Genomic DNA, 24,793 nt, shown 5'->3' with positions numbered 1-24,793 from the left:
GATGGATGGATGGATGGATGGATGGTTAACTGAAAGCCGGGAGTGGACAGGAAAGGGATTTATAAATTAGATGCGATGATATGAAGAGCTTGGTAAAATGCCGACTTTTTTTGTACGTGTAGTACTCAAGGTATGGTATGGTTTTCGAAAACCCATCGGAGATCTTTCCGCCGTAGAATCCCATGTTTTGATTCCATGGCTCGCTTAGACTTGCCGAGGCTCAAGCGAGTCGGCGACATCGGTTCCAGCTCATCTTGATAGGTACCTCCTAAGCAGATATCTTTCTAAGCAACTCTACACCCATCCTCCATCTGACTCTTCTCGACTTCGCGATATTTTCCTTCTTCAGCCCCATCCAGCCCGCTTCCAGAGGCTCAGTCCCACAATTACTATTTTGCTATTTTATTATTTTGCTATTTTACTATTGGCGCGCATATCCCAGGTCGTAGCTGCACCTCGGCTCCACAGCCTGGCCCCGCGGCCAGCAATCGCGACATCGTGATTCGTGAGGCAATGGCCGATACGACCTCGCGGGGTAAAGAAGCTTTTGCTTGGACTATGTGACGATCCGGTAGAGTAGGTACCCCCTACGACCAGATACCAGGTTAAGAGGAAGGGTCCCGTGGATAAATAATTGACTTGGGATGAGGGAGAGCTGCGAGTCCAGATTTCTTCCATCTACGCTCATTGATCGAGTCAATCAAATTGTACGGACGGACTGGTAGAAGGTGATCAGAGGGACGGACTATCAAATCAATCATCAATCGCTTGCCACGTCCGTAGAGCGAGAATCCGGTACTTACACAGTCTACATAGTGGGCGGGACACCAAACTACATAAGTAAGAGACGAGGACCCGGTCTGCTACTTAGGTATTTGCTATGACACCCTCCGCCGTAGAAATCCCACCCGTCACCATGGATAAGAGCTTCAAACCGAACATCGGTGTCTACACCAACCCGGCGCATGAGCTGTGGGTGGCAGAGGCCGAGCCCAGTCTGGAGAGTGTGCAGAAGGGGGATACGCTGAAGGAGGGGGAGGTGACGGTGGGGATCAAGAGTACGGGAATTTGCGGGTATGTTTGTTCCTCTATCGGCGGAGCGCCTCTCAGGATCTAGGTCGTCAGGACAGTCACAGTCAGTATAGCTAACATGTAGCTATCTGCACACAGCTCAGATGTCCATTTCTGGCACGCAGGTTGCATCGGGCCCATGATAGTTACAGGCACACACAGTAAGCAACTCCCTCGTCTCTTCTCGCTCAGCTCGACGATTTCTCGCCCACGGCCGATACCTAACGCCTCTCCCCTTCAGTCCTCGGCCACGAATCCGCCGGCGTGATCCTCTCTGTCCACCCCTCCGTCACACACCTCAAAGTCGGCGACCGCGTCGCCATCGAACCGAACGTAATCTGCAACACCTGCGAGCCATGCCTCACAGGCCGCTACAACGGCTGCGAACAAGTCCAGTTCCTCTCTACACCCCCCGTCCCGGGCCTCTTGCGCCGCTACGTCAACCACCCAGCGATATGGTGCCACAAGATCGGGGACATGAGCTTCGAAGACGGCGCGTGCCTCGAGCCCCTGAGCGTCAGTCTAGCCGCGATGCAGCGCAGTGGCGTGAAGCTGGGAGACCCGGTCTTGATCTGCGGAGCAGGGCCCATCGGGCTGATTACGTTGCTGTGCTGTCACGCGGCGGGCGCGACGCCCATTGTGATTACGGATATCGACGAAGGGAGACTGGAATTCGCAAAGTCCATGGTGCCCTCCGTCACGACCTTCAAAGTCACCCGCCAATCCGCCGAGGCCTCAGCGGCCGCCATCGTCTCCGCCTTCGGCGGCATCGAGCCAGCCGTCGCGCTGGAATGCACCGGTGTCGAGAGCTCCATTGCCGCAGCCATCTGGGCTGTGAAGTTCGGCGGGAAGGTGTTTGTTATCGGGGTCGGAAAGAATGAGATGAGCATCCCGTTCATGAGGCTCAGTGTCAGGGAGGTGGATCTCCAATTCCAGTACCGGTACTGCAATACGTGGCCCAGGGCGATCCGGTTGGTGCAGAGTGGCGTTATTGATATGAAGAAGCTGGTCACACACCGCTTCGAGCTGGAGGATGCTATCAAGGCGTTCGAGACGGCGGCCGACCCGGGAACCGGTGCTATTAAGGTGCAAATCAAGAGTGGAGACTAGAGCGGTCGGGTCATAGATATGGATGGTTTTCGTCTTAGATGAATGATACTTTTTTGCATAGGCCCGAGTTCTGCTGTGTTTATTTACATGGAAGCGAGATTCACTGAATGTTGTTTAGCGAGAATGCCCCTATCTTCTATGCGCAGCCAAGTCCAAGATATCCCTCAGGTCCAGCTTCGCCCATGCCCCCATCTGCACCTCTCCGTGCCCAGATTCCTTAGGTATCCTCATCGCCCCTGCAATCATATACTGCGAGCCCAGAGCAGATAGCTCCATTTTGACATCCGTCACCTGCTTCTCTTTGAAGGCGATCCGGAAGTCCTTTACCGTTTCTCCTTCTTTCAGATCCCCTTCGGTCTCGCTTGGGTTCCCAGGCTCAGGAGCTCGCACCCCCAGAATCTCAAGCTGCTTCAACCAAGGCGCCGCCAAAGCCTCTCCCGTCATCTTGACATACGCTTCCCTCAAGCACCAGAACGCATAGAACCTTCTCACTTTCGCCCTCACGACATCCTCTCCTTTGAGCACCACATCTCTCCCTCCCCCTTCCACCCCTTCAACCCTGATGCTAACCTCCTGATCCCGTCTCTGACACCTCGCAATCTTGTCCCTTGCAAACCCACCGATCTCTACTCCCTCCTCTGTTCCAATCTCGGTAGCAGAAGAAGGGAGGAGAGTGGATAAAGGCAAGGAACCTAACCTCATCTCGCTCAACTCACTCTCAGAAAAAACCTCAGCGTGCATATCGATCCACCTAAACAGTCCCTCACGGTCAATATATTCACAGTCTATCTTCTCTCTCTCGCCGACACAGACTATATCCGTGCCTACCTCTCTCTCCCCCTCGAACCCAACTGCGCCAATGAGGGAGACGAGGCCGGCTTGGTGGGAGACATTAAAATCCAATCGCCGTTCCGGGCACGAGGATTGGTAGAAAGGTTTTCCGTTCGTCTCCTGAGATATAATTGAGTCTGCCCAGGGAAGAGAAGGGGAGAACAGGGTGACGAAGTAGTGTTTGAGAAGGTGGGAAGCGAGTTTGGTCTTGGCGTCGCGGATGTGGTAGTACCGGAGGACGGAACTTTGCTCGGACTCCGACAAGAGTGAGAGCTCTTCTGATGCCTGGAGAGGGGCTTGAGCATGTTTTGCCGTGGTGGACGGGAGAGGGTGAACTTACGATGGTCTTGAGGTGGGAGACTTCGTCTCGGGCATTCGCTTGTTTGGGGACGGGCCAGAGGGGGCGGGTGTCGATGAACCACTGGATGATTCTGGGCGTGGAAGAGCGTGGGCAGGAGGTAGTAGCCATTTTGAACGGTTATGAACTTTTATTTGAGACGTTCCGGCCCTGGATATCACATTTTGGGCTGTAATGAAGCGAGTGGTGGTCCTGGAGATAAAGTGACCGAAAGCATGGACTCGGTGACCGAATCACTCGGAGGTTCTCTTTATCCAACTCACAGACATACAAATAAATACTCTGCAAAAGACAATCGACCTTAAAAGTTATCTTTACTGAACTTGGGAGAGATGACTTGCAGATGTCGTTGATCTGGGAAAGCTTAATGGGTCTGTACCGGGCCCTCTGCGGCCCAAACTCACTCACCGCCAAATTTATTCTGCCCCAATATTTATAATTTATCGCCAGAGTCGAAGATATTCAACACCACATAGCAATCATGGGCAGAGGCGAGACAAACGCAAAGGCAAGCTTTCCAAGCTATACTAAAGTATTAAATACTGATTGCCTCTAATTAGAAGCGGAAACGCCAATCCGAGGCAAAAGCCAACCCTCTCAATGCTCCTGCGATCCCCTCCTCCACAGCCGAAATCGACACGACCAAACCGACCGCCATCTTCAAGCCCACGTCAGGCAGAGACTGGACCGTCAGCGTCGCATTACCCGGCAGCATAATCGCCAAGTTAAGCTCCTGTGCCAGCTTACAAAAGAACCAATTGCTGACCTCAGCAAAGTGCCCAAACCCACGACCAGCGCACCTCCCTCGCCGGCCACATCGCCCGCGCCCTCGCCGTCTTTTGCATAGATGAAATAGCCATCTTCTCCGACGGCCACGGCCTCAACAAGTCCAACAAGCGCCATCACAACCGTACCCACTCGTTCGCGCATCAGGCCGACCCAGCGCAGGACGAGTACACAGGAACCTCAGACCCCGACCATTTCCTCGTCCACCTCCTCAGCTACCTCGAAACGCCCCCGCATCTGCGCAAACACTTGTTCCCGCTACACGGTAATCTGAGGACGGCGGGGACACTGTCAAGTCTGGATCTGCCGCACCATTTGCGGAGCGATGAGTGGTGTCCGTATCGAGAGGGCGTGACGCTGCCGGGAGCTGATGAGCATGGCACGTATGTGGAAGCTGGGCTGAGGATCCCGGTTACGGTCAAGGAGCAGATTCCGGAGAAGACGAGGGTTACGTTGAAGTTTTCTGAGGGCGCGGAGGCGGCGAATAAGGATCTGAATGCACCTACGATTGATGCGGAACCTGTGAATCCTAATGATCCCCGCGAGGAAGCGGGATATTATTGGGGATTTAATGTTAGGAAAGCCGGGAGTCTGAGTGATGTTTTCACAGAGTGCCCGTATGAAGGGGGATACGACGTTACGATTGGATTGTCTGAGAGAGGAATTGATGTTGAGAAGCTGTATTCTGGGAGTGAGGGGCAGAAATTGGGGAAGTTCAAACACTTGCTCATTGTACTGGGGGGAGTAGCGGGGCTGGAAGTCGCAGTGAAGAATGATAAGGAGTTGCAAAAGTTGGGGGTGATGAAGGCGGAAGATGTATTTGATCGCTGGGTCAATGTTTGTCCGAATCAAGGAAGCAGGACGATTAGGACGGAAGAGGCTGTTTGGATAGGGTTGATGGGATTGAGGCGGTTGGTGGTTGGGAATAGTGATGCCTGAAGATGGTCAGCGAGCCGGAAAGAAGGCTTTGGCTAGAAGTGAAGGTGAGGATCAGCTAGCTAATCAAAGCTGGTTTGACTGCCACCGAGTAGAGGGAGAAGCAAGCTCATGAGCTATACTAGCTCGAGTCTGATCATCAAAGATGGTTCTATCCGTGGCAGGTAAAGTCAACAACAACGGTCGTCTAATTCTTGGCCCCTGAATCGCTCGCATTGAGAATGACGGAATGCATTACCCGGTCAAATCGGTTTTACCAGGAAAATCAGGTCGATCGTTCCTATTCTCAATGCTAAACCACCCATTTATCTAGTTGTAATTAATCCAGAAACGTCAGTGCTTTCTCTTTTTTCTTTCTCTTCTTCTTTCTTCCTCTAGATCCCGAAATAGCCGGCGCATCCAAGTTTGGGCTGAGCCGCCACATCACAACCACGCCAATCGCTGCGCCTGAATTCCGCATTCCTCCCCCACAACCACAGCTGGATCTTGACCTCGATTTCTGTCCCAAGCAAACATTCGTCTCTGTGCAACTTGACTGTCTTAGAGCTCCGGCGACGACAAGGGCTCCAAGCCCCAAGGCCTGTCCGAGATCACAAAGTTACCTCTACTCACTCCCTCGGAACCCTCGTGGGACGACCATCGAGCAACGACAATCGAACGATCACTATGGCTCTGCTCAACATCTCGCCCTTTTGGGCAGTCGCTCTCGCGATTGTTCACTCAAGTATGGATATGGGAGTTGAAGCGCACGGCGACGTGTCGCATATTGCGGAGGGAGAGAGTACTTCAAAGGAACCGATTGTAGGTTTCCCTTAGGAGTAGCGGACTCGAAGGTCCAAACCACAGAAGACAAGCAGGGACATGGAGAACAATAGCAGTTTGGAGGAGCTGCATCATAGATGGAGAGGAGCAGCGCTGATAGCTGGCACAGGACACAATACTATGGATTCACATCCTCCTGATGATGCTCTCCTTCGGCATCGTCTTCCCTACCGGCATGGTGTTAGGGGTACGTTTTCCCTCCTCCCTCCAAAACCACCCTTACTGACAAAGCACTAGATAACCCGCAACAAATGGCATGTCCCCGTCCAAGTTCTCGGCACTGCTATCGCCGTCCCGGCATACTTCCTCGGCCACCTCCACGGAGGCAGAGCTTTTTCGGAAAACATCCACGCTTCTTTCGCCAACTGTCTCATGCTGATGCTCATCGTGCAAATCGTCTTCGGCATCTACCTAAAGTTTCATATCACAAAAGGGTTCCATGGCAAGATCAGAAAGGTCGCCGTCTATGGCCACGGGATTGTTGGCAAGGCGATGCCGGTAGCGGCGTGGGTGCAAATGCTGTTTGGCGGTATCACGGCCCTGGGATATTGCAGAGACGATCACATGGGCCAGTGTCTGGCGCATTTTATCATGGGAAGTGCGTTTATTGGATATGGTGTTGTCTTGACAATTATCATGCTCGTCGGACAAGCGTGGCTGAAACGGACTGGACGCTCTCAGGAGTTCTTCGACAGCGCCTTGATTGCGGCGTGGGGATGCGTGAATACGTTTACGGAGCATAGATGGGGAAGTCCTTGGGCGGGAAACGATATTCAGCATACGACTATGGGTGTTATCTGGTGGTGCGCCGGCCTCACTGGTATCTGGATGAGTAGGAAGAGAGATGGAAGCCCGAAAAGGAATTTTGTCCCCGGATTCGTCATCTTCATTACCGGCTGGGCGATGAGCGCGCATTCGCAGCACTTGCCTTTGAGTTCTATGGTCCACACAGTCTTTGGTTACACGTTGATGGCTGCCGGTCTCGCCAGAATCATCGAGATCTGTTTCGTGCTACGCGACAGAGCCAACATTGGTGGCCATGATGGCGACGTAAACAGTTGGCAATACATGGCGCCTTTTGTAAGACCCCCCTCCCTCTCAATTTGTATTAGGCTAACCTCCACAGCTCCTATATGCATCCGGCTTCATCTTCATGGGCGCCACGGAAGAGCAAATGCAACTCATCTCCGACGCAGGCATCACTCACGTCTCCTACATCCTAGTCCTCTACTCCTTTGCTTTCCTGGTGTTCCTCTTCACCAACATGCTCCTGCATCTTTATGCCATCAATTCTTCTCCTCCCGTGCCCCCAAAGGACGACGAGCGTGCGCCAAGGTTACCACGAGTGAACGGTGGCCATGCGCCAAGTGATAGCAGACAGATTCGCGATGCTGAGGAATTCGAGCTGGAGGGCTTAATAAGTGATGGCGAGGATCCGGAGAGTCCGAGTACGGTGGGGAGGAACAATGAGACCAGGGTATAGCTGGGTGGAGGTGAACAGCTTGTCACTACTTTGTGTATCTTTATGTTAGTTTAGCGGTGTATGCATATAGGTATTGGAGTTCAAAGGAGTTGCTGTCTATATAAACTGGGCCAGCATCATAAGCAAGCACGCAGCGTCTTGGATAGATATTCAATTTCAGCAATCTTATTCTTTTACGTAGAAGAGTGCCGGATATGCTAAATTCGTAATCCTTGATCTGATTCTTGATTGGTTTTGAGCTCACTGAGCGTTTGAGATTTAATAACTGTTTTTCTCGACTTTCCCTTCACAAATAAATGGTAATGAAGGGTAAAGAGCCCATTTAGTGTGGTATGCCTATTATCTTTGGCGCTTATTAAGCCGTTGCTGAAGCCCACTTTTTGCGATCGTTTTCGGTGCCTGGGATGCGTAGACATCCATCTCTAACTGAGGATGTAATAGCACACAAGAAGCTATGATCTTCCAGCAATCTATTAAATACTGACCAAAGTTGGAAGTTTTAACCTACATGAGAAATTTAATGACGCAAAGTCTGGCGGACAGAAAAAAGTGACTCTACATATTTATTCTGCCGGCCGCCCTCACCGCCCAGGACGTATTATCAATTCTTCCATTTCCGCCCTCGTAGGATTAACCTCCTTCCCCATTGCCGGCCCACCACAAGCTCTCTCCTCTACGAACCCGCCGCATCCGTCACTTGCGGATACTTACCCTCTCAATATGTCAATGACAATGTCTAGGACCGTTGTGCGCAGCGCAGCCAAGCTGCCCCTGCGCCGAGCTCCCGCCCGGTTCGAATCCACAGCCAGCAAGGCCACCGAAGCTGCAAAGGACACGGCAGCAAAGGCATCAGATACCGCTGCACAGTACAAGATTAAGGCATCAGAAGGTCTCTCGCGTGTGTCATCTGCGGCTGGCCCGGCTATCTCTGGTGCGGCCCAGAAGCTGTCGGGTGCGTTGGGTAAGATTGGTGGACGTACCGGACGGCTTATTGCGTTTGTTGAGCGTGAGTAATTGTCTCTGGCGACTTGCGGAGCTACGAGGGATTTTCTGAGGTTCAATGGCTGATTTTGATGGCAGGACAAATCCCCCCTACGATTTACTATGCGCGAGTTGGAATGGAACTCGGAAAACTTGTGTTCAAGGGACAGAAGATGACTCCTCCGTACGTTCGATCGGAAGCTCAGATGAGGTACGAAATGCTAACAGACGACAGACCCGTTTCTACGTTCCAAGCCTACTTCCAGCGTCTCGTCAAGTCTGCACGAAACCCGGATTCCCTTTTCTCTTCCAAGAGCGCCACTGGCGAAACAATCAGCCTCCTCACCCGCGTTCGCAACATGTCCAGCGCGCAGTACGCTGCTGGAGCTGTTGTCACCGCCGAGGTATTGGGATTCTTCACCGTTGGCGAGATTATCGGAAGGGGAAAGATTGTCGGGTACCGAGGCGATACCGGTTCCCACCACTGAGCGATGAATGACATGATGGGACTGGAAATATAGGGGAAGAGGGCAGCGAAATCTGCATTCAGCCGAGTGCGTGGATGTGGGTATGAATACGACCTGCGTTTTACACGTATTCTGCGATACTTTTTCTTTGTCTGTACATCACATCAATACGCAGGCAGCCTAATAGAATGTTCGAGTATGTGTTGGAAGAGAGGGACTGGGAAATTGATTGCTTTTCGAAACCTCCGGCTCGAGTGAGCCACAAAGGGCTTGGGTTATGTGTCGATATCACGATTGTTCGATCAAGTGTTCATTGAGCGTTGAGTGCTGACAGACAACAAATTTCCAGAGAGAATCAGCTTAGAAACTCGCACAGCTAGATCCCAGCGACACGAGGAAGCCGAGCTGATACGCAATTCGTATCACGTGTCTCGGAGACTGAACGCGCGGACCGCGACTACTTACTCGAACTCCCAACAACTATCCAGCTCTGTGCCACGATACCCAGATTCTGCAAAACATGCACCGATGGCGATTCTCTTCCTCCCCACCTCCCTTCGCCATGCCACCATAGCCTTTTCACCCTGCGGGACCCAATCCCTCCACCGCCGTTTCTCAACCTCTCCCCGCACCATATCCCCTTCACGTACCTACAATGGCGCATTGAAGCTCCTTGACTCTCTGCAGTCCAATCGTGCGGTCACAACATCGATATCGAGCTCGAGTGCTCCTGGCCATATGGACAAGATCGCAATCCCCGAGATGCTTGAATGGATACGCAAAGCGGGGTACTCGGTCGAAGATCTAGCAGCTCGCGGACTACGCGGTATACACATCGCGGGCACCAAAGGCAAGGGAAGCGTTTCTGTCATGGTTGAGAATATACTGCTGCAATACTGGCGTTCTGGCACCGTCAACGATACCGGAAAAGCAATGGGCAGGGTCGGGCTGTATACATCACCGCATCTGATACACGTTCGGGAACGGATACGGATTGACGGCTTGCCGATTTCAGAAGTGTTGTTTAAGCACTACTTCTATGAACTCTGGGATCGCTTTTCTGGTGCCGCGGGTGTTGGGAATGTGGGAGAGATGCCGGGGTACTTTCGGTATTTGACGATTATGGCTTTCCATGTCTTCATGCAGGAGGGTGTGGAAAGTGCGGTGATCGAATGCGGGATTGGAGGGGAATATGATAGTACGAACATCTTGCCTGCGGAAGCTGTGACGGCAAGTGGGATTACGAGTCTGGGGATCGACCATAAGGGGATGCTGGGGGAGACTATCGGGGAGATTGCGTGGCACAAGGGGGGCATTATGAGGAAGGGTGTGCCGGCTTTCACGGTGCCGCAAGATCCTGCTGCCATGTTAATCTTGGAAGAGAGGGCCTTTGAGAAAGAGACGGGGTTGACGGTTGTGGAGCGGTTGCCGGCTTTGAAAAACGATGAAGTGAAGCTGGGGCTGGAAGGAGACTTTCAAAAGGATAACGCGAGTTTGGCTATAGCTCTCGCATCCTCTCATCTCCGGACTCTAGGAATCGCTAAAGATACATCGACAGATCTTCCAGAACCCTTTATAGCTGGCCTCGAAACTGTCTCCTGGCCCGCCCGCTGCCAATACATCCCAGACGGGAATACGGAATGGTTCGTAGACGGGGCACACACTACTGAATCCTTAACCGCAACAGCCCAATGGTTTCGCTCCCGCCTTACCCTCGCCAGCGCCTCTCCAAACCCTCCCACAGCAACAATGCTGATCTTCAACCAAGCAGACCGGGACGCGACAGCGTTACTCAAGGATCTGATGACCGCGCTGCAGGATCAAGCCCTCCAACAGACGGACGTGGAAGAGCGGCGGCGTCTGGCTCCGCAGCGGTGCAAATTCACCTATGCGGCGTTCTGCACGAATAAGGTGCGGAAGACTAAGACGGAGCAGGATCTGACGGTGCAGAAGGATTTGGCGAACGTGTTCACGATGTTGGATGGGAATCAGTTATGCGGGGTGTACGGGAGCGTGGATGAAGCTGTGCATCTGGCGTATAAAGTCAGTAAGAGGGAGGGGGAGAGGGTATTGGTGCTTGTCACGGGGAGTTTGCACCTAGCGGGTGGTGTGCTGAAAGTGCTCGAGAGGAAGATGGAGGCGAGGGGGAAGCTCATGGGAAAGAAGGTGGAGAAGCCGACGGGAAAGAACATGGGGGAAAGAACAGGGGAGAAGACGGGTATGAAGACTGAGAAGAAGCGAGAGAAGACAGGAAAGAAACTGACCGGAAGGCCGACGGAGAAACTTAGAGGAAATAAAAGAGGCAAAACAGAGAGAAACGTCCGGAATGCTAAATGAGAGGGATAGTAATAGTGGCTTTTATGAGACCCGGTATGATTGACATACACATCATGCGATTGAATCCGTGTTTCGATGCTGTGTTTCCACCTCTCCGTTTATTCTTCACAACCGCGCGTGCCAGATCAAAAGGATTACCGGCCGTCCCGTCGACAGAGAAAGTATACAGCCGCGTATTATATTTTTATTTTTTCATTCTGATGGTAGAAATATAATGGTCATGTACCACTCGGGCTCTGCTCGGGTTCGGCTTGGTCATTCTCAGAGTGTATGTGTGTGTGTACGTAGGTGTGTTATAGACGAAGGAGTGGTATTTATGTGTGTATGTATGTATGTATTGCTTTATTTATATCTGTATGTAAATCAACGTAGTTCTCCTTTGCTGTTTGGATGAATGCTATATAACAAATCATGACATATCATACGCTGGAAAGCGAAAGGATACGCAGAGCGATTGTGATATTTCAAGACATTAGCGAAACGTTATGCGCATATGTAATTGGTTGGGTTATTTTCTGTGAGTGATGCGTCGATCGGTATTTGAGAATATGGTTGTCCCGATTTCACTACATGTACGCATCTACGTGTATTATGCGACTCTTGTTCGCATTTGGTGTCCAATGGGCATATGAATGATAAAGATGTATAGATCTATCTACATCTATCTAGATAGGTGGGTAGGATTTGAATATGGTGAGATGAGAGTGGCAAGGAACTGGACGAGGCGCGAGAGGAGATGTATAATCAAGCTTCAAGACTCCGTAAGCTTACACCTAAGATGCTGTGGTGAGAAGGAGAAGAGGAAGGAAGGCTTGCGTATATATGTGTTTTTGATTGGTCTATCTTTCTGTGCATTTGTCAAGCAGTCCGTCTGTCTGATTGATTGACTGACTGAGTTTATTCTTGATCGAGATGCAATGCTGATGATGATTCTTCTTATTATTATCTTCTGCTGATCCGGATTACCATCTAGACCACCAACCCCCCCCCCTTCCCGCTACTCCCGAGTCCCAAGCGCCCGCTCTCTTCGATGCAGGCCCTGTGGCAGCCATCCAATAGGTACCCCGACCGGCATAGCGCCCGGATGCACAGGGCCATTCGGCCGCTGTGATAGGGTGCTGGGAGCCTGTGAGTGGCTGGTCGCAAGCGCCGACACTCTGCGGTCGGCGTGAGCAGCTGCATATTCACCCACCACAGAGTCGATCTGGTGGGATGGGATGCGATGCGAATGGATTGCAGGAGGAACAAAAAGGGCGAGGGGCCGTCTGCTTCTTGGGCCGGAACCCCAGCCCTTTTCTATTATCAATCACCCTTCTCGGACAATTACGAAACAACTTTGGATTATTGCTCGCGATTGATCTCAGCATCTCAGGAACGGCGAAGTAGGTATATAGTGCTTGAAGCCCATCTGGACCAGCATCTTGTGTTTCTTGGGCTAGGACCTAGGACCCAGGACTCGGGACCATAGGTCGTTTACGAAGATTCAAAGAGGGGAAGAGAAAACAACGGATCGGATAGGAGAGCGACAAGAATCGCAGAGGAAGAAGGGCGAACACAGCACCACCAGCGAAGATGGCAGCCATCTCGATGCTAGCCGTTGTCGTGGCGGCGATAGCTGCCAACCTCGTACACGCGCATACTGTCATCACGTATCCGGGATGGAGAGGCGACAATCTGATTACGAACGATACCTTTCCCTATGGAATGCAATGGATGTACCCTTGTGAGTCTTGGAGTCTCCTTCTCTCTCCCCCTTGTGTTTGCAGCTGTTGTGGAAAGAAGAGAGAAGCTGGCTGGGCTGGAACGAGATGTTGTCGCAAGCGAAGTCAAAAGGAGAAAACAAGTAAGCGAGTGCTGCTGTATTTCTCCAGATCCCAATATCAAGACCTAATCTCTCAAGTCCGGGTCCAGGACACCAGAACCTGGCTCTCGACATCAAGAAATCTGCTCCAAGCCTTCGGAAATCATAACTCTCTCTCTCCTCTCCATTCCTCTCCTCTTCCACATCCTCACTCTCCCCCTTTCGGCCTTTCGGGACCACATCACATTCCCAGCCACACTCGCCATATCAGAAAACAAGCAACTAACCTCCCCCTCCCCCTCCAGGCGGCGGCATGCGCACAACCACAAACCGGACCCTCTGGCCCACGACGGGTGGCGCCATCGCCCTCCAACCAGGCTGGTTCCAAGGCCACGCCACCGCCTTCCTCTACATCAACCTGGGCTTCGGCACGGACGGGCCGGACCACGGCCCGCCCAACATGTCGTTCCCCATGATGCCCGTATTCCAGATCGTCGGGCCGAGCAAGAACCCGTACCCGGGGACCTTCTGCCTGCCTCAGGTGCCGCTGCCGGCGAACACGACGGTGCAGGTCGGCGACAACGCCACGATCCAGGTCGTGGAGACGGCCATCCACGGTGCGAGTCTGTTTTCGGTGAGTTTCTATCCGTCCGCACATCACGAGCGGCAGAGGGGGGGAGGAGAAGAGACAACGGGAGATTGGAGATGAACACAAACACAGAGAGAGGGGGGGTTGGAGAAATCGAATGAGTGCAAAAGCTAACCCGCAAAATCCGCACGCCCAGTGCGTCGACATCACCTTCGCAGACCCCAAGGACGTCGCCGAAGTCAACGAGACCAACTGCTTCAACAGCTCTGATATTTCCTTCAACAACGTCTACTCCATCCCCGCAGATGGCCAGACCTCGGCCGCCGCCCGGACCACCGCGGTAGCCAATCTGCTACCTCTTGCTGCTGGCTTGATGTTGATGATCTTCGTTCTCCTTTAACGAGTGGTGAAGAGAAGAGAAGAGAGGAGAGGAGAGGAGAGGCAAGGCAAGGCAAGGCAAGGCAAGGCAAGGAAAACCTACCTTGACCTTATCTTGCCTTGTCTGATCTCGTACTTGCTTGCTTGCACACAAACCTTGTGTCATGCATGTTACGCATCTACCAACTGCAAGACTGAAGAGAAAGAAAAAAAAACGAAAAGGGGAAAAAAAAAAGAAAAAAAAAAAACGTAATTTGAAATTATTCGACCGAAAACCACGCAAGCGAAACGAAACGAAGCAGAACCACAGAGCCCAGAACCAGAGAAACAAGATACCGAAGAGACAGAGCTAGCTGGCTGTAGACGGACGAAAAGTGCCGTCAAGCAATGATGTGGGAAAGGCCAGGACAGGGCGAGGAGAGGAGAGGAGAGGAGAGGAGAGGAGAGGACTGGATCGATACCATTTGATGCGAATTGTATATATTCCTTTGTGCTCGCTTGCTCCCGAGTAGCCCGCCTCCTATGGGATGGGATGATGGGATGTATATTTCATGGTGTTCAGGAGTAGGAGGCCCGCGAGCTCGGGTCGCGCGCTTGGTTGGAATGCCGTTTTTCTTGCCGTCGCTTCAAGAATAGGAGAGGGGGCCGGGCCACTCGGTTAATGAGATGATGAAATAAAACAAAACAAAACATTCGGATCATCATGTTCAATACCGAAGCAAAATGTTGTGATACATCGCTGCGAAACCAATGGTCGTTCATCATTTCTCGTCTCTAGCGTCTAGCGTCCCTTCCATGCTTAGCTACACTGCCGTAGTGCACCCTTACTTCAGTAATTCCCCAATCTCTCGCGCCGCATTCTTAATCCTCGGCTCAGGCGCTTTCTTCACTGCAGCTTCCACCGCCTTCCCGACTTCATACACATTCGCCGCCGCATTCTTGACCTCTCCATCAACGCAGATTACAGTCCCCAACGCCATCAGCGCTCTAAACAGCACCTCTGAATCCTTTTCTTTCGTCAAAATCTTGCCCAAGATCTCCACAATCGCAAGCGCATAGTCAAACGGCGCAGCGTCCTTATCCGCGTTGAATAGGACGGCGTAGTTAACGTAGATGGTTGTGACGGCGATGAGAACGTTCCGGCTGGATGAGGTAGAAGCTTTGACGGCCAAGATTTGGATTTTTTCGAATTGCTGAAGAGCAAGGGCGCGGCCTTCTGGCGAGACGAAGAGGTTTACGCAGCCTCGGAGGGCCATCATTACGTGGTTATCCTCAGATGGAACTTCTTTCATGGCACCAGTCTCGAAGAGGTCGATAATATCGCCACCTTCGGGGGCAGAGTAGGTTGCAGTCTCGGGAAAAGCAGCTAGCGAGCGTAGAAGATCGAGTCCTGGCAATCGGTCTTTGTAAGGCCAAGCCGTTGCAAGCCTGACTGCGAGTTCCAAGCCGCCCTCAACAGACTTCGATTTGACCTTGGCATCTTTCGACCCAAGATTTGTGCACAATTCGGCCAGGACGCGGAGTTCTGAGGGATTCATGGACTTGTCTTTGTGGCCACTGGCAATCAGCTCTTTGTTTAGCTCGACGAGTTTCTTTTGTATCTTGGGGAGGGCGGCGGTGTCGAGGAGAATAGAGATGTATTCCTTATGAGGGAGACTCTTTACTGGCGGGGGAGGGGGCCTGGCTGTAGTTGCATCGTCCGGTCGATATCTGTTATCGCTTCCCCAGGGATCAGGTGCTCCTTGGGCAGGTGCAGCTCCACCAATCGTGTGGCCTTGAGTGTTTGTGATGATGAAGTTGGCAACCTGCTCCAGATACCCAACCGGTGCTTCATTGTCCTGGATGAATTTGGTGGCAGCCTCGTATGGACCTTGAGAGACGTTATAAGGTAATTTTAAAGGTGGCTTGCCATCTTCCATATCAACATCGAACACAAAGTCATACATCTGTCCCTTATACTCGGTCTACAATAATCAGCATTACGGACCAAGGTAGAAATAATCGTACTGACCTTCTGATTGCTACTCCCCACGGCATCTACAACGGTCCCGATCAGATCCCACTCTCCTCGGGAAGCAGACCAGGAGTGAGCTGTGATGCTGCCGTTTGGGTGCTTGATTTGGATAATCTGCCCATCCTTTGTTCCAGACTTCTGAGTCAGAAAGTCAGGTCCTGGTAAGTTCTCGTTTTGTGTTGATGCCATTGTCTGCTGAGGAATAGCCGACGACCTGACTGCTTCCTCAAATTGTGCGGTGGTTTCTGCATCCGCGAATCGCTCTGGAATTCTAGTGAACACCCGGACTATTCTGTCACTTGCGCCCGTCACGATATCTCCGTTCTCCGCACAAACAGCAACACCCCAGACAGAGATCGCGGGATGTGTGATTGTCTGGATGCACTCGTTGCCCTTCCATACCCGCAAGGTTCGATCTTCTCCAGAGCTAACCAGCTCCCCACTGGGCAACGATGCAATAGAGTAGACGAAGCTGTCGTGGCCGCGCAGCTCTCCTACTTGCGTGCCCGAGATAGTCCAGATTCGGATTATGCCTTCATTGTCCGCGGAGGCAAAGTCTCCTCCAGACGGATGTCCTTTGGCAAGTCGGCACAAGGCTCTAATTGGCAAGTTTCCAGCTTGGAATATTTTGACCAGCTTGCCACTTCTGCGAAATATCCGAATCTTCTCGTCTGCGCATGCCGTAACGATGGTATCCGCGTCGTATGCAAGAACAGCCCAGACCGTCCCACCGTGCCCTGTCAGAGTAACTTCACATTCCCACTTCCCAACTGGAAATATCCGCGCATCGTGGTCCCAAGATCCGCTGACGATATAGTTGCTCTCCGGGTCGACGTCCAGGGCGCATACGTCTCTGCTGTGGCCGAGAAGCAAAGCCTCTGCATCGTTCTCCGCAGCCTTAGATGGTGCTCGTACGTCGATCACGACGTCCTTGCCACTTGAGATTATAAGGCCTTCTGGGAATCTGGCGTTGGGGGGGAGAAATGTAACGCAGCCCATCCAGGTGCGGGAGTGGGAGGAGATGGTGGCATCGAAGAGGGGCGGGTTGTCCGAGAGGAGCTTCCATAGGCGGACTGAGCCATCTCGAGATGCTGAAAGTACAGCCTTGGGGGAAGGGAACGAGACGCCGCGGACCTGGAGTTGATGTTAGGAGGTCGCCATGGTGCGCGAGAGTGTGGATCAAGGAGGGTAGGGTAGGGTAGGGTAGGAGGGTTGGGTAGATAGAAAACAGTTCGAAGGGGGATTTACATCGTCCTCATGGCCCATCAAAGTGGCCGATAACTTATACTCCGCCATGTTGGATCAGTAGTATGGGTCGTTGTGGTGGTTTGGAGGGGGTGTTGCGCGAGGAGCTTTCAGGCTGGTTTCCTGGCTGGTAGCAGAGCTGGGACAAAAGAGACTCAAGCTGCGATTCCTCTGGCTTCGAAGCTCCAGACCAATTCACCACTCCAAGAACGTCTTGATTTCGATGGCGATGCAGATGTAGTTGGAGATGAGAGCTCCAAGCGAACGGAAGAGGGGTGGTTTATAGGCAGAAAGTTTGGCGCTTTTGGATTTTGGATTGCTGAAAAGACGAAAGATAACACAAAATACTGTGTCAACTTGTTTTTTCTTTGTTTATTTCAGTTCCCGTATATTGATGTCGTTATCGCACGGCACGCAGAGAGACTTGACTGGCTGGTAGACTGGGTAAGTCAACATAAGTGAACAGGGCACGAGCGAGCGAGGCTACTCCCAAGCAGCTCCACCCCACCTCTCGGAACATCATTTGACCGACTGGGGAACTCCTGAATGACCTGGCCGATGGTGTTCCTGACCCATGTGAACATCAACTCCCTACTCTACAACCAACCCTCTCCCTTCTTCCCATCACCACAAAAAGCCACCCCTCGCAGCGAGAGGATAATCGGAACTTCGAGTGCGCCCTTTGCCCTAGTGTACTTGGCCTTGTTGATGCCGTCGAGGAACGACGAAGAAGACGACGACTTGCTGATGCAGTAACGACCTTTACGACCTCTACGACTCTCCTTCGCCTTATCTTTGAACAGAACACGATCAATCCAAATACAATCCAATCCAATCAATACCAGACAATACCTCCTTTCATCCTCATCCTTTCTGTGCAGATCTGCCAGTCCATCGGGATCGATTCTGTCTCTGTACCATACCATACAATCTCAAACTCGACCGCAATCGCTCTCACGACCTTACGCCCTCTCTTTTGATTCTGATCTGCTATTGTTTTGGCCGACTCGAAACTGTTTCCAGTTCCCGATCGGAACCCCCACCTCCGAAAGCATGGTTCCTCCAAGCCTCGAGCTCACCAAGGCTGTCGTTCCTCTCACTTGCCATGGCCACTCGCGCCCCGTTACCCATCTCAGCTTTTCTGGATTCGTTGGAGACGAGGAATATTATATGATCTCTGCTTGCAAGGGTAGGTGGCTTTGGGACATTACAGTTCTGCTTGGCTGATGGTATCAGATAATAACCCTATGCTTCGAGATGGTTTGACTGGAGATTGGTATGCAGTCTTGCCAAAATGTGTGGTGTGCCACGAAAACTAACATGCTGCAGGATTGGGACTTTCTTTGGACACAAAGGCGCTGTTTACCAAGCCCGTCTGTCCCCTGATGCCAACAATGCAGCTACCGCTTCTGCGGACTTCACTGCGTACGAATACCATCACAACTCTCTGATCTCATACTGACTACTTTCAGTAAGATATGGGACACCTACACCGGCGAAACGCTCTGCACGATTCAACACCACCATATCGTCCGCGCTATCGCATTTCCTCCTGAAAATAGCAACTTGCTCGCCACGGGGGGTATGGAAAAGAAGCTCCGAATTTTTGACCTCTCGACATTCGATGCTATTTCGGCCCCCTCTCTCCCAGCGACCAACGGCACTTTGATCGCCGAAAAGAATGAATCGACACCCGGACGCCAACTCATAAACGCAGATGCAGGCTTCGAGGTCGGTGTTGGTGTTCACCAGGGCACAATCAAGTCTATTGTCTGGACTCGGGACCCAAATGTCCTCGTCACTGCTGCCGACGATAAGGTTATCCGATGGTGGGACTTGCAGACTCGAACTGTTGTTCAGGAGTTAGTCGTTCAAGGTGATGTTGGAACATGCGAATTTACAAACAGTAAGCCAGAACAAGATGACATTGGTGGTGGTCTTCCTGTTCTGTGCATCGCCGCTGGTAAGACTATTTACTTCTACGGAGGAAGTGATGCTAGGACTCTGATCAGGAGTATCAACCTTCCGTACGAAGTCGCTAGCGTTGCGTTGCATCCAGCTCAGCGAAAGTACATTACTGGAGGCGCGAAAGACACGTGGGCAAAGGTTTACACTTGGGATGACCAGGAAATTGGTATGTCTTCGATCCTCCTCAGCGAAACCCACCCCCTGACATCGCCAGATCTACACAAAGGTCACCACGGCCCCATATGGAGCATCAGTTTTTCACCCGATGGCAACCTTTATTCTACCGGTAGCGAAGACGGCACCATTAAGCTATGGAAGAACTGCACCGGCCCATATGGCCTCTGGCGTGCTAATGGTGTCGACTAATTCCTCTGTTGCTCTGATATTCTCTTCATTTCTGGATTGAGATAGCATAATATCGGAGTTCTGGGACTCATGTTCAGTTCGACATCGGAAATTGGGGATACGAGGGTGCATAATGGCATCTTCTAATCGCATGGAATTTTCCAGAGCGCGGTGCATTAGATGGCGAGATTCACATCGGAAATCAGACTATAGTAGTTCATTTTCATCCCGCTTGCATTTCCAATTTCTGTCCTCGTATACTGCTATAGCCTTTGAATTTTATGTCTCTATATCTACTTCTGAGGAGGCAACGCCCAGTGGTCACTGTCGTTTTTGTCACAAGGACCAGAAGCTTCTTGTCTTAAAAGATTCATCTTATTTCATGTCACTTTCTTATTCAACCATATCACTTGAACGGTCTACTGTGGGTCTGTGGTAAAGCTAATACAATCTGGCACCTTGTTCTTCAATGATAGCATTTTGGGGGCGGCAATTCATGCTACAACGCTTGCATTCGGAAAGGGTCGATGATGCTTTTTTATCTTACTTGATCTGCAGCCCATATTTGAATCCAACACGCCATTTCTATCTTCCATCAACCAGCGCTGTTTAAACCAGCAAGGTTTGCATACGTGATTTCTCTGGATCGATCCTTCGGCTGAACTCTCACCATGTGATGCTGAATTCATTCGCTCTCTCAATGCAACAACATCTGACCACAAGATGGAGGCTTCCCTTGGCTATCATAAAAACCACGCCACTAAGTTCACAAGAAACTAAGGTGAAGTATATAGCTACCATGCCCGCTCGCCCTTCCCTCTGAAGCATTCACTTATGAATATCTCTTCACACGTCACAAATCACACATCACACATCACAGCCATGACAACGCCCAACCATACCCTCACGCTGAACAACGGCAAACTCATGCCTCTAGTGGGCCACGGACTCCGGAAAATTCCCAATGAGAAAGTCGCAGATCGCGTCTACAACGCAATCAAAGCCGGCTACTGTCTCTTCGACTCAGCATGTGGTTCGTTATCTCTCTTTTTTTATCACAAAACACACCTAATCTAGCATCAATCCTTAGATTATGGCAACGAGGTCGAATCTGGGCAAGGCATTGCCCGAGCGCTGAAAGAGGGACTCGTGGAGCGAGAAGACCTCTTTATCGTCTCAAAGCTGTGGAATACATTTCATGAGCGAGAGCGCGTTAAGCCGATTTGCAAGAAACAGCTAGAGGACTTCGGATTGGAGTATTTTGACTTGTATCTTATGCACTTCCGTAAACCTTTACCCACAGCACGTCAGTATCCCGTCAAAGTCGGATAGAAAGCAAATATATCCTGAATTGACCACCCAGCCATCGCCCTCCGCTACGTCGAGCCCTCGATGCGCTACCCTCCCGCCTGGTTCCACGACGGCGTAACCCCAACGGACATTCAACTTTCCAGCGCCACGATCCGTGAGACCTGGAAAGCGATGGGAAGGCTCGTCGATCTCGGACTCTGCCGCTCTCTCGGCCTCTCGAACCTCAACTGCGCCTCGATGCTCGACCTCCTCCGGTACGCGCGCATCCGCCCCGCCACTCTGCAGTTAGAGCACCATCCGTACCTCGTGCAGCGGCCACTCGTTGCCTTTGCGCGGGGCGAAGGCATCGCCGTCACGGCGTACTCCAGCTTCGGGCCTCAGGGATACGTGGAGATGGACCTCGCGGCTGCGGTTGAAACACCACACTTATTCCAGCATCCGGTTGTGAAGGCCGTGGCGGAGGCGCATGGCAAGAGTGCGCCGCAGGTGCTGTTGAGGTGGGCGACACAGAGGGGGGTGGCGGTTGTTCCGAAGAGTGACACGTGGGAGATGTTGGTGGAGAATTTGCATGCGGGAGGTTTTGAGTTGTCGGAGGGTGAGATGGGGAGGATCTCCGGGTTGGATCGGAGGTTGAGACTTAATGATCCGTTGGTCGTATGTTATTTGCTCTTTACCTTTGACTCCTAGCTCTTGAAGTGGTGATGCTGATTGACGATGGTATTTCGGATGCCTCCCGATTTTTGATTGAAGAGGTTGGCGATGTTTGGACCAGATGGTAGTGGATCGCGCTCTCTCTGCGAATCGCTTTACATCATGTGTTATTTCCTTATCTCATCGGAATTTTCTGCGCCAGTTGCTTAATCGTGCGTATGTGATGGCCAGTCTGTACCTCGGTCTCGCCCTACCGTTTCTTAAAGCTCATGATAACAACGGTGTGTTTACATTTAAGCGAAATTTCGCTTCGATCCAGTGCAGAACCAGGGGACGTACAAGCCCCCCCCTAATCAATCAGCCTTCGATGCATTTATTTCCATAGGCTCATGCGCACTTTGAATCTTCTTCCTAGAGGACATCCTTCCAATCGGCAGTGTCAATGCTATCTCACCTACGAATTACGGCAACGCGAGCGGCGAAATCCATCCCTCAGGCTACTCGAGCTCCAGGTCACGATCTCTCACTCTACTCACTCTCAATCTCGAGCGCCTGATCTCCAGTAGTCCGACCTCTGATCTAGCAGCGAGCGTTGGTCTTCCGTGGCTAGCGAGCTGCACGATCTAACCGTCGATAGCTGCTCCCTTGAAATCCATCATGAAATGAGGGCCGCGTACCAAATCAACGGTTACGCCGACGACGTCTCAGTTAGCAGCGGATAAGATATCTAACCCTGGTTCTGTGTGGGGGAAAGGGAGGTTTTTAGTTTTTTTAGGTTTTTTTTTGCACGAAGCGATGGGTCACATTTGATCTTGGCGTCGGAACAATCTATCACGAAGATCTTCTCCGCGTCGGTGCCTGTCCCTAGATCGATGTTTGACATGAAACGGAAGACGCGCTGGCGTGCCGGAGAAAATTTCTGCCCATTTTAAAACGATTGGTAATGTGGAGGCCTTTGGTTGCTGTTATCCAAGTCTGTAAATTTGTTGAGTGTCGGTACCAAACCATGAATAACCTGTGAATAAACGTCTCTCGGACACCCCAGCAGCTCCGATCCACGAAGTTTCTTCTGGAATCCGGCTTTTGGGTCAGATTCTCCGTCTAAGGACTCTGCGTAGCCTCATACCCTCTCTACAGGTACTTACTGTGTGAAGATAAGGCATAGGCATCCACGGTCACGTGGTTACACTAGGTAGCCGGCCTTGGCACCACCAGCATATAGCTCTCCCTCAGCTAGGATAGCTGAGCCCCTTCAGACTTCACGAATACACTTAGTACCACCATAATATTCGTACTTCTCACTCGGTACCTGTAATACCGACACTTACTTATCTTCGGAGCCAAACCTCGCGTCCGCAGCGTAAGGCTAGTCAGGGAAACCCCGTCGCCGACTTTGACATCCCCCGTGTGATCATCGCTCAACTTCTCAAACTAGTTGGGAAACTCGAGCCCGACAATAGAAACCTCTCTTTTAAGGTGGGAAGTCACGTTTCCTTTTCCGCTGCATCAAGTCCTTGCGTGCAGCCCAAAGGAAGTGGATTTCGATTCGTGCTTGATGGGTGGAAGAAGTTTGGTTTGGGACAGAGGGGTTGAGGATGAGGTCCTGATATGGAACCTCTGCAATCTTTGAGATCGGCCTCGGTCACTGCAGACAGTAAGCCGTCAGAAGACACTACTGTAACTGCTTGCTCGCATTTCTGGGGATCGGAAAGTTGTGGACCCCGGTTGGAGTTGCCTGGTGGGAACCACTTGCCTGGGAACGCGTATGGTTGCAGCAGTGATACAGCAAAGACTTTGCTTACAGGAGCCAGCAGGAGACGTGTGTGGATTTGGGCATAGCAAAATAGTTGTTGAGAATTGAGGGCCAGGATAAAGGTTGAGATCTGGGTTGGGAACCCTGACGTCAATACCTAGGTAGCGAATAGTGTCTCTTTGGAGCAAATAATGCGGTCTCCTCTCCCCGCTTGAGATGTACAATAAGCACCCCAAGAAAGGCAGAGGGAGCGAACCGACTGACGGCTCGGTTAGCTGTAAATACAATCAAAACAGATGCATTCGTATAGGGGAAATCCATCGGATTTTTCTGGCCAGCGGATCAGCACACTAATAAAACAACCATCTTGCTCACTAAAAGACTCGACCAGCTCGTTTACCACATCTCTATTCCGATCCATCATCGAGCATTACATTGCTTCGGATGACGTGTTCAACAACGGGTTCCGCCAAGGTAGAGAGAAGCCTTACCCGGTCGATATTACAAATGATGCTAAGGCCTTCCAGCTGTGTATCTCAAGCACACAGGCAAAATGCAGCCGCCACAGTCAAGTATCCTCTCGGAGCCGCTCGCAGCGAGTACAGAACCAAACTTCTCATGCCTCCGCGAGTAGACCAAACATCCGTTGAGTCCCAAGACTACAGCATCACAGGGTGGCGGACCGAGCTCCCAGCTGGACCGTACTCCATGTCCACATCCCACTGGCAAAGTGTATCAAGCGTATCGTTTGTACCCCGACATTCAAGGTGGTGCTTCTACTGAAGGTGTCAAGGCCAATACTGATGGGGCGTACCCTCCTCTCAGCGCAGCTCTGGGTGGGGTCCCGAGCCTGGCTATTGGCGTCCCGCCGAGACCATACGGTACTACACCTATTGTGTTTCCTCGTAAGGATCTACCGGTTTTCATACCATGTTGTAGGGAAACGGGGTGAGTGAGTGTTTTCCCACAGGAGGCCAAGCGAGCGTCCTACGGCTTCCAATTTGCTCTCATCCGGTAGTAGAAGTACTCATTCAAGGTATCATACTCACGTTGATGAACATTCGTAACGAGATGTTCAAGCAAACCGACCTTTATCCCGTGACCTTCACGTGATGATGATACTGATAAACCGGGTTAGTATCCCTAGTCATGTGCCAGACTCCGCAGCCTCCAGGCGGCCAGGCCCGTCGTCTCGCCCACCGCACCTACGCGAGCTCCGGCCCCCCGAGATGGAAGGATCCCGCCTCCCAATCTTACCGCGCGGCACGAGATGAGATGGGTAAGACGGGCGGGCGGCCTTCTCCGTGATCCTACCTACTACCGGTACCGGTACCGGTACCTACCTCTTACTGTAAGCACCGAAGCACTAATGCACTGATGATCACTGTTCTACGGAGTATTTGTGTAGCCGGGATGGGATGTTAAGAAGGCATATATATGCTTGATCATAATACGCGCGAGGCGCTAAAGGCTATCTCTGATTGTGTACAGATGGGTACCTAGAGCAAGGAAGAAAGCGAGAGAGAGAGAGAGAGGTACGGGCGGGCCAGTCCAGT

At 51.7% G+C, this 24,793-nt stretch overlaps 11 protein-coding genes across 12 annotated transcripts; 9 read left to right on the top strand and 2 right to left on the bottom strand.

The window, feature by feature from the left end:
• Window positions 1-916: 916 nt before the first annotated feature.
• Window positions 917-2,181, top strand: L3040_008429 (uncharacterized protein; the record flags this gene model as incomplete). The annotated part of the gene is made up of 3 exons (XM_007292078.2): window positions 917-1,074; window positions 1,171-1,232; window positions 1,313-2,181. 3 exons carry the CDS (start codon window positions 917-919, stop codon window positions 2,179-2,181), a joined length of 1,089 nt encoding a protein of 362 aa, XP_007292140.2.
• A 129-nt stretch (window positions 2,182-2,310) lies between these two features.
• Window positions 2,311-3,481, bottom strand: L3040_008428 (uncharacterized protein; the record flags this gene model as incomplete). Its single annotated transcript, XM_007292077.1, has 2 exons — window positions 2,311-3,297; window positions 3,353-3,481. 2 exons carry the CDS (start codon window positions 3,479-3,481, stop codon window positions 2,311-2,313), a joined length of 1,116 nt encoding a protein of 371 aa, XP_007292139.1.
• A 370-nt stretch (window positions 3,482-3,851) lies between these two features.
• L3040_008427 (uncharacterized protein) lies at window positions 3,852-5,095 on the top strand (the record flags this gene model as incomplete). The annotated part of the gene is made up of 3 exons (XM_066154043.1): window positions 3,852-3,878; window positions 3,931-4,094; window positions 4,147-5,095. 3 exons carry the CDS (start codon window positions 3,852-3,854, stop codon window positions 5,093-5,095), a joined length of 1,140 nt encoding a protein of 379 aa, XP_066010583.1.
• A 663-nt stretch (window positions 5,096-5,758) lies between these two features.
• Window positions 5,759-7,397, top strand: L3040_008426 (uncharacterized protein; the record flags this gene model as incomplete). The annotated part of the gene is made up of 4 exons (XM_007292075.1): window positions 5,759-5,893; window positions 6,024-6,101; window positions 6,152-6,994; window positions 7,041-7,397. 4 exons carry the CDS (start codon window positions 5,759-5,761, stop codon window positions 7,395-7,397), a joined length of 1,413 nt encoding a protein of 470 aa, XP_007292137.1.
• A 720-nt stretch (window positions 7,398-8,117) lies between these two features.
• On the top strand, window positions 8,118-8,866 carry L3040_008425 (uncharacterized protein; the record flags this gene model as incomplete). The annotated part of the gene is made up of 3 exons (XM_007292074.1): window positions 8,118-8,403; window positions 8,478-8,562; window positions 8,614-8,866. The coding sequence occupies 3 exons, from the start codon at window positions 8,118-8,120 to the stop codon at window positions 8,864-8,866; spliced, it is 624 nt and encodes a 207-aa protein (XP_007292136.1).
• Window positions 8,867-9,373: 507 nt separating this feature from the next.
• On the top strand, window positions 9,374-11,182 carry L3040_008424 (uncharacterized protein; the record flags this gene model as incomplete). The annotated part of the gene is made up of 1 exon (XM_007292073.1): window positions 9,374-11,182. One exon carries the CDS (start codon window positions 9,374-9,376, stop codon window positions 11,180-11,182), a length of 1,809 nt encoding a protein of 602 aa, XP_007292135.1.
• A 1,572-nt stretch (window positions 11,183-12,754) lies between these two features.
• Window positions 12,755-13,972, top strand: L3040_008423 (uncharacterized protein; the record flags this gene model as incomplete). Its single annotated transcript, XM_007292072.1, has 3 exons — window positions 12,755-12,905; window positions 13,289-13,617; window positions 13,769-13,972. The coding sequence occupies 3 exons, from the start codon at window positions 12,755-12,757 to the stop codon at window positions 13,970-13,972; spliced, it is 684 nt and encodes a 227-aa protein (XP_007292134.1).
• An 802-nt stretch (window positions 13,973-14,774) lies between these two features.
• Window positions 14,775-17,260, bottom strand: L3040_008422 (uncharacterized protein; the record flags this gene model as incomplete). Its single annotated transcript, XM_007292071.1, has 3 exons — window positions 14,775-15,914; window positions 15,962-17,098; window positions 17,213-17,260. 3 exons carry the CDS (start codon window positions 17,258-17,260, stop codon window positions 14,775-14,777), a joined length of 2,325 nt encoding a protein of 774 aa, XP_007292133.1.
• A 1,002-nt stretch (window positions 17,261-18,262) lies between these two features.
• L3040_008421 (uncharacterized protein) lies at window positions 18,263-19,543 on the top strand (the record flags this gene model as incomplete). The annotated part of the gene is made up of 5 exons (XM_007292070.1): window positions 18,263-18,398; window positions 18,446-18,485; window positions 18,539-18,634; window positions 18,682-19,343; window positions 19,392-19,543. The coding sequence occupies 5 exons, from the start codon at window positions 18,263-18,265 to the stop codon at window positions 19,541-19,543; spliced, it is 1,086 nt and encodes a 361-aa protein (XP_007292132.1).
• Window positions 19,544-20,404: 861 nt separating this feature from the next.
• Window positions 20,405-21,612, top strand: L3040_008420 (uncharacterized protein; the record flags this gene model as incomplete). Of its 2 annotated transcripts, XM_066154041.1 has the most annotated exons (4): window positions 20,405-20,555; window positions 20,613-20,828; window positions 20,886-21,428; window positions 21,521-21,612. In XM_066154041.1, the coding sequence occupies 4 exons, from the start codon at window positions 20,405-20,407 to the stop codon at window positions 21,610-21,612; spliced, it is 1,002 nt and encodes a 333-aa protein (XP_066010581.1). The 2 variants fall into 2 exon arrangements, with proteins under 2 accessions (XP_066010581.1, XP_066010582.1); XM_066154042.1 differs by lacking the exons at window positions 20,405-20,555; window positions 20,613-20,828 and having other exon boundaries at window positions 21,071-21,428.
• Window positions 21,613-23,453: 1,841 nt separating this feature from the next.
• Window positions 23,454-24,545, top strand: L3040_008419 (uncharacterized protein; the record flags this gene model as incomplete). Its single annotated transcript, XM_066154040.1, has 7 exons — window positions 23,454-23,514; window positions 23,619-23,711; window positions 23,765-23,809; window positions 23,872-23,969; window positions 24,031-24,118; window positions 24,177-24,185; window positions 24,376-24,545. The coding sequence occupies 7 exons, from the start codon at window positions 23,454-23,456 to the stop codon at window positions 24,543-24,545; spliced, it is 564 nt and encodes a 187-aa protein (XP_066010580.1).
• Between the last annotated feature and the right edge of the window lie 248 nt (window positions 24,546-24,793).

The sequence above is a fragment of the Drepanopeziza brunnea genome (genome assembly GCF_022702325.1).
Source record: "Drepanopeziza brunnea f. sp. 'multigermtubi' strain 214-2 chromosome Unknown ctg15, whole genome shotgun sequence".
Lineage (NCBI taxonomy): Eukaryota > Fungi > Ascomycota > Leotiomycetes > Helotiales > Drepanopezizaceae > Drepanopeziza > Drepanopeziza brunnea.
The sequence above is the reverse complement of the archived record's forward strand: the minus strand, read 5'-3'. Positions and strand labels throughout refer to the sequence as shown.